The 13,670-nt window shown below is 40.1% G+C and overlaps 4 protein-coding genes across 11 annotated transcripts in view; 2 read left to right on the forward strand and 2 right to left on the reverse strand.

Moving 5' to 3' along the window:
• Blos2 (biogenesis of lysosome-related organelles complex 1 subunit 2) lies at positions 1-1,168 on the forward strand. Its single transcript, XM_031973450.2, has one exon. The coding sequence runs from the start codon at positions 145-147 to the stop codon at positions 637-639; it is 495 nt and encodes a 164-aa protein (XP_031829310.1). The 5' UTR covers positions 1-144; the 3' UTR covers positions 640-1,168.
• EloC (transcription elongation factor elongin C) lies at positions 880-3,265 on the reverse strand. Of its 6 annotated transcripts, none has more exons than XM_031973438.2 (6): positions 3,115-3,260; positions 2,749-2,835; positions 2,471-2,542; positions 2,212-2,280; positions 1,841-2,034; positions 880-1,759 (listed from the first exon to the last, which is right to left on the reverse strand). In XM_031973438.2, the coding sequence occupies exons 3-6, from the start codon at positions 2,519-2,521 to the stop codon at positions 1,618-1,620; spliced, it is 456 nt and encodes a 151-aa protein (XP_031829298.1). In that variant the 5' UTR covers positions 2,522-2,542; positions 2,749-2,835; positions 3,115-3,260; the 3' UTR covers positions 880-1,617. The 6 variants fall into 6 exon arrangements, with proteins under 6 accessions (XP_031829298.1, XP_031829299.1, XP_031829297.1 ...); XM_031973439.2 differs by having other exon boundaries at positions 2,617-2,835; XM_031973437.2 differs by lacking the exon at positions 2,749-2,835 and having other exon boundaries at positions 3,115-3,265.
• LOC116425547 (sister chromatid cohesion protein DCC1) lies at positions 3,201-5,736 on the forward strand. The gene is made up of 8 exons (XM_031973436.2): positions 3,201-3,485; positions 3,557-3,733; positions 3,785-3,983; positions 4,050-4,242; positions 4,316-4,532; positions 4,600-4,709; positions 4,782-4,965; positions 5,049-5,736. Exons 1-8 carry the CDS (start codon positions 3,466-3,468, stop codon positions 5,152-5,154), a joined length of 1,206 nt encoding a protein of 401 aa, XP_031829296.1. The 5' UTR covers positions 3,201-3,465; the 3' UTR covers positions 5,155-5,736.
• Fak (protein tyrosine kinase 2 Fak) overlaps positions 5,176-13,670 on the reverse strand; it is a 23,083-nt gene continuing 14,588 nt past the window's right edge. Inside the window, exons 9-23 of one of the 3 annotated variants that reach the window (XM_076371059.1) lie at positions 13,595-13,630; positions 13,349-13,480; positions 13,019-13,201; positions 12,724-12,940; positions 12,417-12,607; positions 12,135-12,339; positions 11,992-12,071; positions 9,984-11,833; positions 9,012-9,155; positions 8,776-8,925; positions 8,598-8,697; positions 8,126-8,357; positions 7,762-8,053; positions 7,339-7,678; positions 5,176-7,249 (exon numbers count right to left, since the gene is read on the reverse strand). In XM_076371059.1, coding sequence (XP_076227174.1) covers positions 7,361-7,678; positions 7,762-8,053; positions 8,126-8,357; positions 8,598-8,697; positions 8,776-8,925; positions 9,012-9,155; positions 9,984-11,833; positions 11,992-12,071; positions 12,135-12,339; positions 12,417-12,607; positions 12,724-12,940; positions 13,019-13,201; positions 13,349-13,480; positions 13,595-13,630 — 4,130 coding nt within the window. In that variant the 3' untranslated portion in view covers positions 5,176-7,249; positions 7,339-7,360. The remainder of the gene's footprint in view (positions 7,250-7,338; positions 7,679-7,761; positions 8,054-8,125; positions 8,358-8,597; positions 8,698-8,775; positions 8,926-9,011; positions 9,156-9,983; positions 11,834-11,991; positions 12,072-12,134; positions 12,340-12,416; positions 12,608-12,723; positions 12,941-13,018; positions 13,202-13,348; positions 13,481-13,594; positions 13,631-13,670) is intronic. The other 2 variants (XM_076371060.1, XM_076371062.1) reach the window with 2 other exon arrangements.

Consider the following 13,670-nt stretch of genomic DNA (forward strand, 5'->3'; position numbering starts at 1 on the left):
AACCTATCACCACCAGGTGGTTATATTATTTGTTGGTCCATGGCGTCGCTGACATTTACAGTGGCGCTGGAAAAAGTATTTTGTTTGTTATTGCAAGTGAAGTTTACGGTAATTTCCTTTAAAACATAAAACATTTGAACCGACATGACATCGGTTCAAGATCTGTTAAAAGAAAGCTCACAAATGGAGCCTCCTCTCGTGGATAACACAGCGGATCGCAACTCAAGATGCGATTCACCGAAACGTGGAACTACACTGTCAACCAGTACGAGTAGTTTCGAAGCATTGGATCCTCACGATCCAAATCTGAGCCGTTTAGCCAATACGATGTTTCAGAAAACCGGTGAATACTTGCAAGAAGAACTCACATCCACTCATGCTGATTATCGTTTATTGGAACGATTAAATAAAGAGACGATCGCCAAGTACACCGAATTAAAAACTATATCTTCCAGCGTGGCTCAGTCATTGGACTCTTTGAATGAAAAATATAAAAAGTTGCAACCTATCTTGGATAATATTAATGAAATCGATGACAGTGTAACGAAGCTGGAACAGGCTGCGTATAAATTAGCATCATATTCTAAACGATTAGAAGCGAAGTTCAAAGACATTGAAAAGGATACGAGGAATAAGTGAATCTGTGATGGAAAATGCTGTGCACATGTAATAAGTAATGAAATATATGTATATAACAAATATGTAAAGGATGGTAAAGATCGCTGGCAGTTGTATGATACATGGATCTAATTTATTGTGTATACAGTTAGTCTTTACAGTTGTTTGTATTTAAAGTTCAAATGTGCAATCAATCGAGATATTGTATTATAATTATTGAATTACATGACACTGTATAAAATTAATGCATTAGCAGCTACCTTACAATATATTACATATTGGTTTTTTTTTTTTAATCTTGTAATTAGTCTAACTGTATTGTAGTCTACTTATTAATCTATACGATGTCACTTTTTGTTTCAAAAATATATAAGATATTGTTACAGAAGTTGTTAAACCATAATGTACAGAAAGTAATTTATACTATGCACATAAACCAATAAATAAATATTCTTAAATGTAACGGAAACTTATTACTATAGGATTGCATCCTGACATTCATAATTGCATAATTTTCCAACCAGTTCCTATTAATTAAACATGGTAAAAATGGTGGAGTTAAGCCTTATATATGTAATCAATACAGTAGTTCCTGATTCAGATTCCTTCAGATGCAGTAGTTTATTATGCCACTGGTGTATGCAATAAAAGTGAACAAGTTTCATTTACTTTCTACACGAAAGCAGTAAGGTTTCAATAACTCATTCACTGAAGTTTATAACGTTTGTGTCAAGACACACAATGCATGTTAACAAATCTTTTAATTCATATCCACAAATTCTGCCACTTACTTGATTTCCATAATGCGTTATCATGACTGGAATTATACTATACCAAATGTTCTGGGATTACAAATGTAAAGTGAGGAACACATGGTATGTATTTTCTTTAAGAAAATGTCACAATAATTTGGCAAATCTTAAAGTACAAATTGTAACAAAACATTTTGTTAGAATTCAGAATAAAATTCCATCTAATCATTGGAATTCTTTACTGAATTTAACAATCTAAGAAATTTCCAGCCATCAATAATTCTAATGCGATCTCAGGTGCAATGGGAAATTCTGGTATTTCTGTGCTACTATTTGTATATCGTACTTTGTACGCAAAATACATACAGACTTTTTGTAATACATGAGAGCTGCAAGTAAAATATATTAATCATTTAATGTATTCTCATTTGATTAATTGAAACATTCTTCAAAATATATGTAGAACTTACGGAATTTCACGGAAGTTCACTTCATTGGCTTCATTTTCAGCAAACTGACCAGGACCACTTAACATGGCTTTTATAGTTCCACTAATCGAAGCATGTTCACGCTTTATAATAAATTCATGTCCATCACTACTGATTAGTTTGACATACATTCCATTTGGCCCTTCACAACCACCATAAACAGATCCTCTTTCTTGCTAAAATTTTAACCCCTTATTTACTTTCTATTATCTTGAATATACACTTAAACGTTACATTGTTAATACCAACTACTGTACAACAGAATCTATCGTTAATAACAGAAGACAGGGTAAATGATCGAAGAAAAAACAAAAAGATTAAGCAGCAAAACTTTAATTTGCAGAAATAGGTACCGCATGCAGGTCAATAGTTGAACTGACTTCTTCTTCTTCTGCACGATTGACAGTTTCTTCCTCATTGGGCTTGATCCAAAGAAAAATTAACATTAATCAATGAACTCTTTACCATGACTTTCCTGCTTTCCAATAGAGAAATCAATGAAATAGCAGCCCGATTGTAACAGCGTGTACATTTCTTTTCAAATACATTTGAACATACCCCAATAGTCATGCAAGAGTTAGACATGCGAAATATTTTAAGGGAAATACATACCCTTTCAGCTTGCATGTTCATATCATTTGGCATGTTTGTATCGTTTGACATGTTTTATCAGAAGTGTGGTATCTGCACAAGGAAAATTAACGATTATTTGCAAATACGTATTCCACTGACTTGTATAATGTATATTATATACATACTTTAAAATATATGTTAATGTATATGAAAGTTCAAAGTATGACAATTCATATGTGCCAACCTAATTTATTATCATTGGACTATTTTAAAAAAAAAATATAATATCTTTGTTTAAGACTGAACCGTTTTAATACCATTGAGTTCTATCCGCATACATATCCTTGTTCGTAATGAAAGGTCAGTTTTTCACTCCATCGTTTCGTGTCGATGAAAAGGTTACTCTGAACGTTAAGAGACAACGCGTCATAATGGATTTAATATTAACACACAGATATTATGAATTAATATTAACATATACACTAGTGATCAAAAGTATTACGAAGGATATTGGCAGAAAAACAGATACGAGAAAGAATACATGCATGAACAGAAAAATAAATGGACATTGTTGCATCTAGTTTAAACATTGTTTTTGGAGTTGCAAATTATTCATATAAAAAAAGGACTTTAACACTGAGTTATTTAACGCATACGATTTACGAATGACAACTGGTACATACCTCGTTCAAATGAAAATTCGTATAAAATTCAGACTTTTCGGTGCACAGTAAATTTTCCTAACAAGTGCAATAGCAATTAATATGGCTACTACCAATGTCGGACGGATTTCGATAAGTCGAATCATGCTACTCCATCTTTAGCAGCGCTATTCAGTGGGCTAAAAAGTGGCGCGCAAAAGTTAGTTGTTTTGTGTACAAGTTGTAACATACATTTATTTAATATAGTTTTCTGACTGTTGATACTTCATTTATATAATAATTGGATTTTAATTTAATCTGAGTACATCGGTTAATTTTTTAGTAAATAAGATTTTTTTTAATCCGTTCAAATAACAGTGGAAGTTCGACAGGATGGTAACTATAAATTCTGGGTAAATATTTGTTAGAATACGAGTTATTTAATACTAAATTTTATAAACTAATTATACACTTATCTTCAAAGATATGAAAGAACCATGGACGAGATACGCGAAACTTTACGCTTGGCTATTATTAAAGAGCCAGAGCTGCAAAATGTAACACAAATTGTATATTCTGTGGCAGACAATAACATAGAGCAATGTACAAAGTTATTAGAACTTGACGAAGATTTGCTAGAAACCATCAAGGCAGGAGACAGGTATACACCTATTTATATTTTTATAACTTGTTGCTATCTGCTATATTTTAGTTTAACTTTCCAGGGGAATAAGAAAGACTCTGTGGTATTGTGTACAAAAAATAAAACATATGATATTAAAGAAGCAGAAACATCCAACTCCTGTTTGGTGGTACCAAACTTAAATTTATTTGAGCAGACTAATATAGATACAAATGAACGAATAATGAAGAACTATAATATCTCAGGAGTTTTTCATAGATATTATGAGGTATAAGAATGATAAGTTAGCAAACTATTTGGAACTATTAACTTGTATACTTTAAAAATAATTTAGGTGAGGGAAGGTAAACCTAAGCTAGATAGATTAATTAGTACACTTGAGCCTACTTCTTTCAAAGGAATAGAATATGAATCCACAATATCCAAAGAACATCTATATGATTGGGATAAATTAAGAAGTGAAATACAGGCCAGTGAAGATGAATTAAATAAAGCATTAAATGATTATTTGATAACTAATATTGATGGTATTAAATTTGTCTTGATATTCTACCACTGTAACTATAATTATGTCTATATTCCATTTATCTGTATCCAAAGGTTATTTTCGTATAATATCATTTGAGTTTGAGATACGAAGTTTAACTTTAATGTTAGATCTATTTGAGGAAAATAGTTGGGAAATAGATGAAGTGGATAAAGAAATCACATATGAATCCATAAAGGAATTACTTCCTGAATGTGTGTTTGATATTATATTTGCAAAGTATACAGAAGTGAGTGATAAATTAAAACCAGATGGAACACCTCTGTATAGGTATCTACTTTATTGTTAGAGTAGCAATGTACTTTATGTATTTGTACAATAAAGTATGATATTATAGGTATAAGGAAGGAAAATGCTGCAAAAGTTTAGCAAAGGTTCTTCTGTCCGCTTCACCAGTAACAGAACATAAGCAATTTATGGAATCATGGTCTATTGGTACTCCCGAAAGTAAGCCAAGATCTGCTAGATAAAAAATTGTAAACATAGTATAAATTTACATAGTATTTTGTACTTATCTAGAAATGAAACCAAAAGAAGAATATTTGAGTGGTATAGCTCTGATTACATGGAATAGTTCAACACTGAAGAAAGAAGTAGTATCGTTTCTGGAAACAGATTTGTCAAGGAATATCTATGATAGGTTCAATGAACTTTTCAAAGCAAAAGATAAATGGACAGTCGAAGAAATAACACCATATGTATTGTAAGTGAAAGAACGTCTAAATGTCACAGAACATATATTTCTTTTTTGTTTGTCGTACAAAGTTTTCTTGTGTTGCTTTTCAGAAACTTGACCACGAATCAAATGAATGTTAATGCTCTGCTGACTAAATACGCTAGATGTTCAACGGTAAATGGCGTTAAATATTATAGCTCGAAGCACGGTAAATAGTCGATTGAAAATGGTTCATGATACTGAAATCATTCACGTTGTTTATTTCGCTCGTGATCATGATACATAGTTACATTTACACAATTTTATAAATATCTTTGAAATATTATTACGCACTGTGCTCACTTTTATCATTCTTCGTCTGGTTGATAACAGTAACACGATCGATCATCGTAGACTGCCGTCGCTTCAATACTTGTTCCTTCTCAAAGGACTGCATTTGTAGTTCGGAGAACAACTACCTGTACTAACAATGACAAATGGCTTGTATCTTTATCTTTTCGTCGTCGATTACAAAATTTATATCATGTAACATGATTGCGGAACAACTTTAGCTGCAAAGCTAAAATAAAAGGAAAACAAAGCATTCGATAGTGTTCAATTCACGGAAACTTGAATGAATGACTCGATAATAGAGCGATTAATTAAATTTATCTCGAAGATATACGGATCTCCTAAATTTTTATAGCTGCGGATCGCGCGTATAGTGAATTTTGTTCTTCGTCTTAATTTACATCATCACATATTATGATACTCGACACGACACAGTTGCGGTAATTACACGTAACATAAAAAGAAGAACGCGATGGAAATTATACTTTACAGAATAAAGATTATAATATTGCAGAGAATGTAAACATCATAGTACATAATACAATTGAAAACAAAAACCTACTTGAACGTCTGAACGCAGTTCTGTTAACCGAAAGTCAATTTTTTTTTTTTTTAATCATGCACGTGGTGCAATGCGTTAAATAAAATTTGCACGAAATACAATGCTTAATCAATGATCAACGTCATTACTGAACGATGTAAATTTTGAATGTTCATTTATATACAATTTAATGTAATTCAAGAAAGAAAGTATCTTATGGTTGCAACGCCAAACATCGTATTCGTATGTTGGAAATTCCTGGGATGATGATTCATTGACAGTATGATTTATTCCAAGTACACAAGCACACACGCCTTGGCACATTACTATTTAGAACCTTCATTGTTGTAAAACGATGCACCGTACGAAAGAGTGCATTGAATTGCTGTGTGTAAAGTAATTAATAAAAATTAGTTAAAAAATCTAGTCTCATATATGAAAGTAAATTTTTTTCCCAGGAACGCGCGGTGTAACAAATTCTATAAAAATGGAATACTTTATATATCTATGGAATATTGGATAGATTCGTAAATGCATCGCACACATAGGCGCATCGCGGTGACAAATTCATGTCAATACTATTCTTACACAAGGATGAAATTTTCTATAAATATTTCGTAGGAACTGACTTGCCGTTGAAGAATGATTCGCGTTTTTTTTCTTTTATAAAACATTCTGTATAAATTTCACAAATCGGTATGAATCGCTAAATAATTACCTAATAGAAATAACATTCAGTCCCATTCTTTTTGTTGCATTTTTTTTACAATGTAATCACTCCCCGTAGCAGGAAATAGACTATTAAATTATGGATTCGTAAAACAACGTTTGTAAGATCAAGTCCTACTCGAAATTAAATTTTCGCGAGTTATTACCGTTTGAACTATTCGTTTAAATATATATATATTTATAAATATAATATGTATATATATATATATATAGAATTATTCAACTACCTACAGGGTGATGCAACAGATCACTCTTCAGGATGATGGATCGTATACGTGACAATGTTGTAACGATAACTCTCTTTTTTCTCTTGTAAGAAATTTCCGATAATGTTACACGTGAGAACTGAAACTATTTTATGTTGGCGAAGGGTTTCACATTAACAAGGTTATGGTCGAGCGTTCCCTTTGCTTCACCCTATATATGCGGTTGTCATACAATAACAAATTAACAATAATTCTAAAGCTTTGGAGTGATTTCCTTATTAGCTGTGACTTACTTGCTAATGATACTTCTTCTACTGCTACATCTAACGAATACTGTCCTATCTATAAGTACGTTTAGACAAAGTCTGTTGTAGGTGAATGTTAAAAAGAGGCTATAAAGCACAAATACTAAATCTCCTGCTGCTGAGTTATGCGCGGGATGTAGACGGGTAACTTGTACGATGTCGTCTATGTACATACGAACTAATATTTCCTCGAAGTTCTCCTAAAATAGAAAAACAAAAAGAGAAGATATGGAGCACAGTGAAATCGGAAACGTCAAGCTCTCACCCTCAACTCGACATTGTTATTTACCTTAATGCAAGGCACCTCGTTGTTAGCTATCACTTGTGGCAGTTTCGTTTGCCGTCTTATTGTTAGGTGCAAACTGTTGACTAATACCTGTCGAGACGGTTTGACTGGGGTGAATAACAGGTCCCACCGTTTGGACTAAATTACAGGTAACTGGTACCATCGGCGGCAGATTAACCGAATTGTTCATGGGACTGATATTACAAGATAACGAGGGTCGTTTCCTTTCTAAACTATTCGTCGCCATTTGTCGTCTGGTTGTCGAGTTACGCTCGAGACTGTTGGTGACGATGTGGTGCCTTCTTTCTAAACTTGAGCCACTACTAACGTCGGTCTGACTACCCTAAATAAATGAAGCCGACTGTTACAGCAATACTGGCCCTCCGACGTAAGATCTGTAACTCGTTTTAAGGCTGTCATCTTTACCTGCAAAGAGCGGTCCACCGACTGGCCCATCCTGTGCAGAAGATCACCGCTTTGGCTTTGTCGAAACGTTGTACCTTGTCGTTCAGTCGATTGGCTTCTCCTCAGAAACTGCTCCCCGGACTGGCTGGAACGGATGCGAGCTTCCGGCGTGGACTCCTGCGGGACGCTAGCGTCGTTTTGCTTCTGGCAAATCTGGCTGTTCACGTAAGGGTAGCGAATGCGTATCGAGTCGATTACGTCCAGCAGATTCTTCGCGTTCATCGCCAGTATGTGGGCAGCTGAGAGCATTTGTCTGTAATCGGAGATCTTTTTAGCACTGTCATTACTTCACCATACTGGGAGATGTATATCCTTGAATATTTACTTTCGATACTCCGCGTCCAAAGTGGTAGCACTGTACTTCTGAGCTTGCCTCATAGCGGAAACCAGTTCGTACATGTCTTTACTAAGAACCTTGTGCGCCATTTCTACTTCCCGGTGAGCAGTTATGGGTAATATCCCCATCAAAGCGTCCACAGATGAAAGCAGTGCTCTCAGTTCGACGCCAACTTTGCTGACCAGCTCTAAATATTGTTCCGCCTTGCTCTGTTGTACACCTGCGATAGAATGTTGTTCAGTATGGCAGTTGAAATGTTATTAACCCGTTTGCATCATACGAGAAAATGGAAAATTGGTCAACAAATGTTTCAATTGCATCAAAATAAAAGTAGTTCGAAATAAAAAAAACCTATATAGCTACACGACAATTATAGCACTCATAAAATGTATCTTTCCCTTTTTTGTGATATACAAATTATGCAAGTGGGTTAAACGAACAGTTGAAGATATACGTGTACCTTGGGAGAGAGACATGACGGCGCGAACGACGCTGGTCGTGCAATCATATACTTTGTCGTTGGTTCTATCTAAATCTGCTGTTGGCGTGGGTTCCATTTTCTATAAAAGAGAATTCATTTTACTGTATCATTCATGGACTACGCTATTATTTGAATGGAATATAATGCTGCCAATTACCTTTACAACGATCACTTTTTCAGTGCCTTTGTCAGAACCAAGCGAGCCAGTATTGGCACTGTGTTGATCATGATTCGGTGATTGTGTGACTGAGCGAGGAACTGGAGGACTGGCGCTCTCATCTCCACTTGTTGCAATTGACAAGCGTTTCTAAGGAAAATGATCGTCATAATTGAGACAGTTTTTGTGTGATATCAAAGGAGGTCAATTATAGAACAATTGTCTGAAATTGTTACCTCTTCCCTGGCCAACCAACGACTATCCTCTTCCGACTGGCGTTGCTGCTCCAAGAGTCGTTGCTCGAGCAGCTTCTGTTCATCATCTATGCTGCTACCGAAATTCTCAGTGATGTTGTCGAACAACTGCGACTGCACGACCCTCTGCAACAAGATGAACCAGTCTTGTATCATTGAAATCCATTGGCACGCTTATTGGTTACGATTTTCTTAAATAAATGTATGTATGTATATACGTATGTACACAGTAAAATTAAAGAGATGCATAATTCTCGATGCAAGGTAAAAAAACCAATCTCAGGACGAGAGTAGTGCAGTCATACTGGTCGCATGCAGCTCAAATTGTTACAACGTCCAACATTATTGGTATTATCATGTCCATTCGCCATGCAAACAAAAATGAGAAAAAAAAATAAAGTAGAACAAGGATTATTAGCCTACCAAACTGCGTAACAATCAGAGAGTATATATAAAAAAAAAACAATGAGACCGGAACGAGACCGTCCTGTCTAGGTTTGCGTGAACGAAAAAGGTAGAGAGGCCCACCGTGATTGTGTGTAGCACGTGTTTTCTGTGAACTCGCCGCGAGAGTGTGAGCAGGTCTGCGTTAACCAAAAATAAAAGCATGTATTTGCGCGGATGTATGTACACGTCTCGGCTCGCAACAAAGGGTGTACAATTGTGCAGCGTTTTCGAGTAACGAAATATAATAAATATATATATATACATATACATATACCGTGTGTCTTATAATCGGTAGACCAGGACAGAGATTCGACATGAGAAAATAACTCGAAGGCACAGTTCATTAAATCTCTCTTTCCTCGGTTCAAAGCGAGCTTATTTGCACACGTAGAATCATCGTCATCCTGTCACCGTTACAGGCTCAGACACTTGTAGTATACATATACGGAACAATATGCTGTTGCAGATAGAGGATGCGATTGTCATTCCTAGGAGGCTTTGCCAAACCTGGTCTTGGTGTGCCTCCTCTGTCATCGAGCTGCTCGATGACATGGTGCTGTCGCTGACAGCGGAGGATATCAGAGATCCAGAGAGTGTACCATCGGTGGAGCTAGTCAGCTGTTCGTCTGGCTTTTGCGCGACGAACGTGGTGATCTTTGCGACCCCGGTGGCTATCTGAGGGCCGACAGCAGTCTTTATAATAGGGGGCGGCTGGCAGAGCACCGGTTGCGGTAGGTAAGCCGGCACGTTCGCCGTGCTTGTCACCAGATTGGTAACGTTGCACTGCGAGGACACGGGGCACGGTTGTTGGGTCGCCACGTAGATCGAGGTGCTCGGATGGACGAGCTGCTGCCCGCAGGGCTGAACCACGCCACCCGGCACCATAGCGAACTGCGGCTGAACCGCCGGATGACTCTGCGCCGCGGCCGCGTAAGGCAATTGCTGATTCACGGCTGCCGGCTGAGAGCCGGCCACGTGACACTGCAACATCCCCGGCTGTTGGATTTGCTGCGGGTACGGGCCGCCTTGGTGGACCTTGTGCGCCTGCACGACCGTGACGGAAGTCGCGTGGGCCGTGTAAATCGGATTCGCGCCGCTCCCCTGGCTCTGCTGGCACGTCTGCTGCGGCTGGATGTAAGAAACCGGTTGATGGGCCTGGTTCCCCTGTCGCTGGAGGTTCTGCACGTGTTGCGACTGCGACAGGTAGACTGGCTGCGGCCCCAGTTGACCGATGTTCGAGTAGATTTGCTGCTGGTAATTCTGCGGGTGCATCATCATCTGCGGCTGAGACTGCAGATTCTGAGCGGGCGCCGCGGCGTGCGTCAAATTGCTCCTCGCCGGCGGGACGCAGGTGGCCAGCGAGGCGTTCATCGGCTTCAGCTCGGTCACGGTTTGATTCTGAACGTTCTGCGCGCGGAACTTCAGAACCGGCCCGTACAGGCACTCGGCGTTCGACGCGGGAACAACGACCGGCTCGGTCGACGAACTGACCGGCACGCGAGGATACGCGCCCGCGGCGGATTGACTCTGCACGGGATTCTGACCGACAGCCTGACCTACGACGTACGCCTGACCCGCGCTCGGAGCGGGGAACTGAACGAAGCTCGGGGTCTGTGTCTGACCGGCGGGCCCTACTATACTGTTCAAGCTACTCGGCCCGAAGTTGCCGGGGTTCTCGCCGTAATTGCCGCCCACGCTCGGGCTCTGGCTCAGGTTACCGACTATAGCCGAGCTCTGGGTGAAATTGGCGACCGGCCCGTAGATTTCACCGCAGCTAGCCGCGACGGTGGTCACCGGGACCGCGCTCGACGCGGTGAACTTCTGCACCGGCGAATAGAGGTCTCCGGTCACGCTACCGACCACTTTAGAGCTGACCGCGTACAAATTTTGCATCTCTTTAACCTTTTGCTGCTGTTGCTGCTTTCTGTTCGCAGCGGGTGATTGGGCTTGCGACGCCTCTGAAATGCTCAGGCTGGACATGAGTGGAGCGGCGTCTGAGGAGTCGAGGGAGTCGAGGTTGGTGTCGGACAGGGTGGAGTCGGCCGACTGGGTGTCGTGGGAGGCGGACGGTTCCGAGACGGCCGGGTCAAAGAACGGCAGATCCGAGACCAGCGCGGTGGTCAGAACCTGATCTTCGTCTTGGAACTGAACCGCCAGGGTGTTGAAGGGTGAGGCTGGGGTTGTGTACACGGAGGGACATACCCCCCTGGCTTGATTGTCCTTGAGTAGCTGCGCGAGAACCTCGGGGCTTTGGGCTACGATATAGGTGGAGACTGGCGCCGCGACGGTCAGCTGGGATTGATCCGTCGTGTTCTGCGGTTGCCTCGAAGGTTTCGGCGGCGGTACATCGTCTGCACCTAAATCACCAGAGATTATCTCCTTCGTGCGAGCTCTTAAGCCTTCCTGTACGTACGGGGTGCCTCAACGGTCTTACAGTGTCTGGAGAATCCAGTTATCTTTCAAGCTACCTCTACTGAGGCACCCCGTATAAGCTACCTTGTATCCTAGTACATACCCCAAGACATGGCTTGCACTCTCCTGTTCTCACGCTTCATCGTCTCTTGCTGCTGGTGCTTCTCTTCCAACAGAATTTCACTGAAACACGACACGCAGCGATGAGAATCACGCTGGAGTGACAAGTGGGTGAGATACACTTACTGTAAAGTTTCCCTGATCTCCTTGAACGTTGGCCGTTTGCTGGGCTCGTAGCTCCAACACTGAGACATTAGTGAGTACAAACGCGGTGGGCAGTGGTTCGGTAAGGCTAATCTCTCCCCGTTCTCCAACTTGTGAATCACGTCGTGGTTCTTCACGCCCTGGAACGGCTTCACTCCCAGCATCAGAATCTCCCACATACAGACGCCTGGGAGGAGGGAGAGAATAGAATTCTGTTACTTGAAAAAACGCGCGGGAGCATTTATTCTTAGCAACAAAGCTAACCGAACATCCAGACGTCGGAAGACGTAGTGAATCTACGGAAATTGATACTCTCAGGCGCCATCCACTTGATGGGCAGCTTACACCTGCTTGCCGTGTAGTAGCTCTGATCCTCTACCCATCTGCTCAGCCCGAAGTCCGCTAGCTTCACGCAGTTATGCATCGACACTAGGACATTTCTCGCAGCGATGTCTCTGCAGAGCAAAAGTTTACATCATGTTTTAACTCTTTTTATCCTGAAGATACTTCAAGTTGCTGTTCAAATTCAGCAGATAAGTTGAATAAGAGATAATAGTAGAACAAGTGTTACCTGTGCACAAATTTTTTGCTCTCAAGGTACGATAAGGCAGTGCTCAATTGAAACGTGTAAAGCAGAAGCGTAGCTAGATCCAAACGCTGTTTATTGGACTGTAAATAGGCTCGCATCTCTCCTAGCCTGGCCAGCTCCATCACCAACCAGATTGGTGCTTCCGAGCACACTCCAATTAGTCGTATAATATGAGGATGCTCGAACTGCTGCATTATGTCTGCGGCGGATACACATTTATTAAGGACTAAATGACTGGAAGTTCTAATTCCACTGATTGGTAGATTAGCATTCTTACAGGCTTCCTCGAGGAACTTCTCAGACGTGGCGAGATCCGCGTCCACTTTACAGGTTTTCACCGCGACGGCTATAACCTGGTTGTCCCTTCCTTTATATGAACCTTTATGTACATTGCCGAACTGACCGTTCCCGATGATCTCGCCTAATTCCACTTGGTTCCTGACTATCTCGTAATCTCGTGCTGAAACCATTCACCGATATTATCAGCGGATTCCTTTATCTTTAAACACTCATATCTAATACTCATTATTCTAGACTACACTACAAGACTCTTGCAACTCATAAATCTACAAATTCAATTATTACTGTCAACAAAGTAGCTTCTTACTCGCTGGTGTCGAATAATCTCCCTCTTCATCCACGATCTCCGCGTAATCCTCCGACAAAATGGTCCCAGTCTTGCTGACATTCTTCTCGGGACTGTTGGACCCGTCTTGCCTGTACTTGGGCGGATGGGCGTCTGTTCCAAAGCAATGTAACTCTTAATAATTGGTGGTCGATTCGCGACCGGTGCTCATGCAGTATGTCTACACCAGACACGTTAAGTCTACGGGATCATACAAGAACTACAAACCTTTGCATGGACAGGGATAGTTTTTCCACGATGCAGCTTGCAAGTATAAACGATTAGAAACTTAGTTGTATCGTTC

Source organism: Nomia melanderi, chromosome 9, assembly GCF_051020985.1.
Source record: "Nomia melanderi isolate GNS246 chromosome 9, iyNomMela1, whole genome shotgun sequence".
Lineage (NCBI taxonomy): Eukaryota > Metazoa > Arthropoda > Insecta > Hymenoptera > Halictidae > Nomia > Nomia melanderi.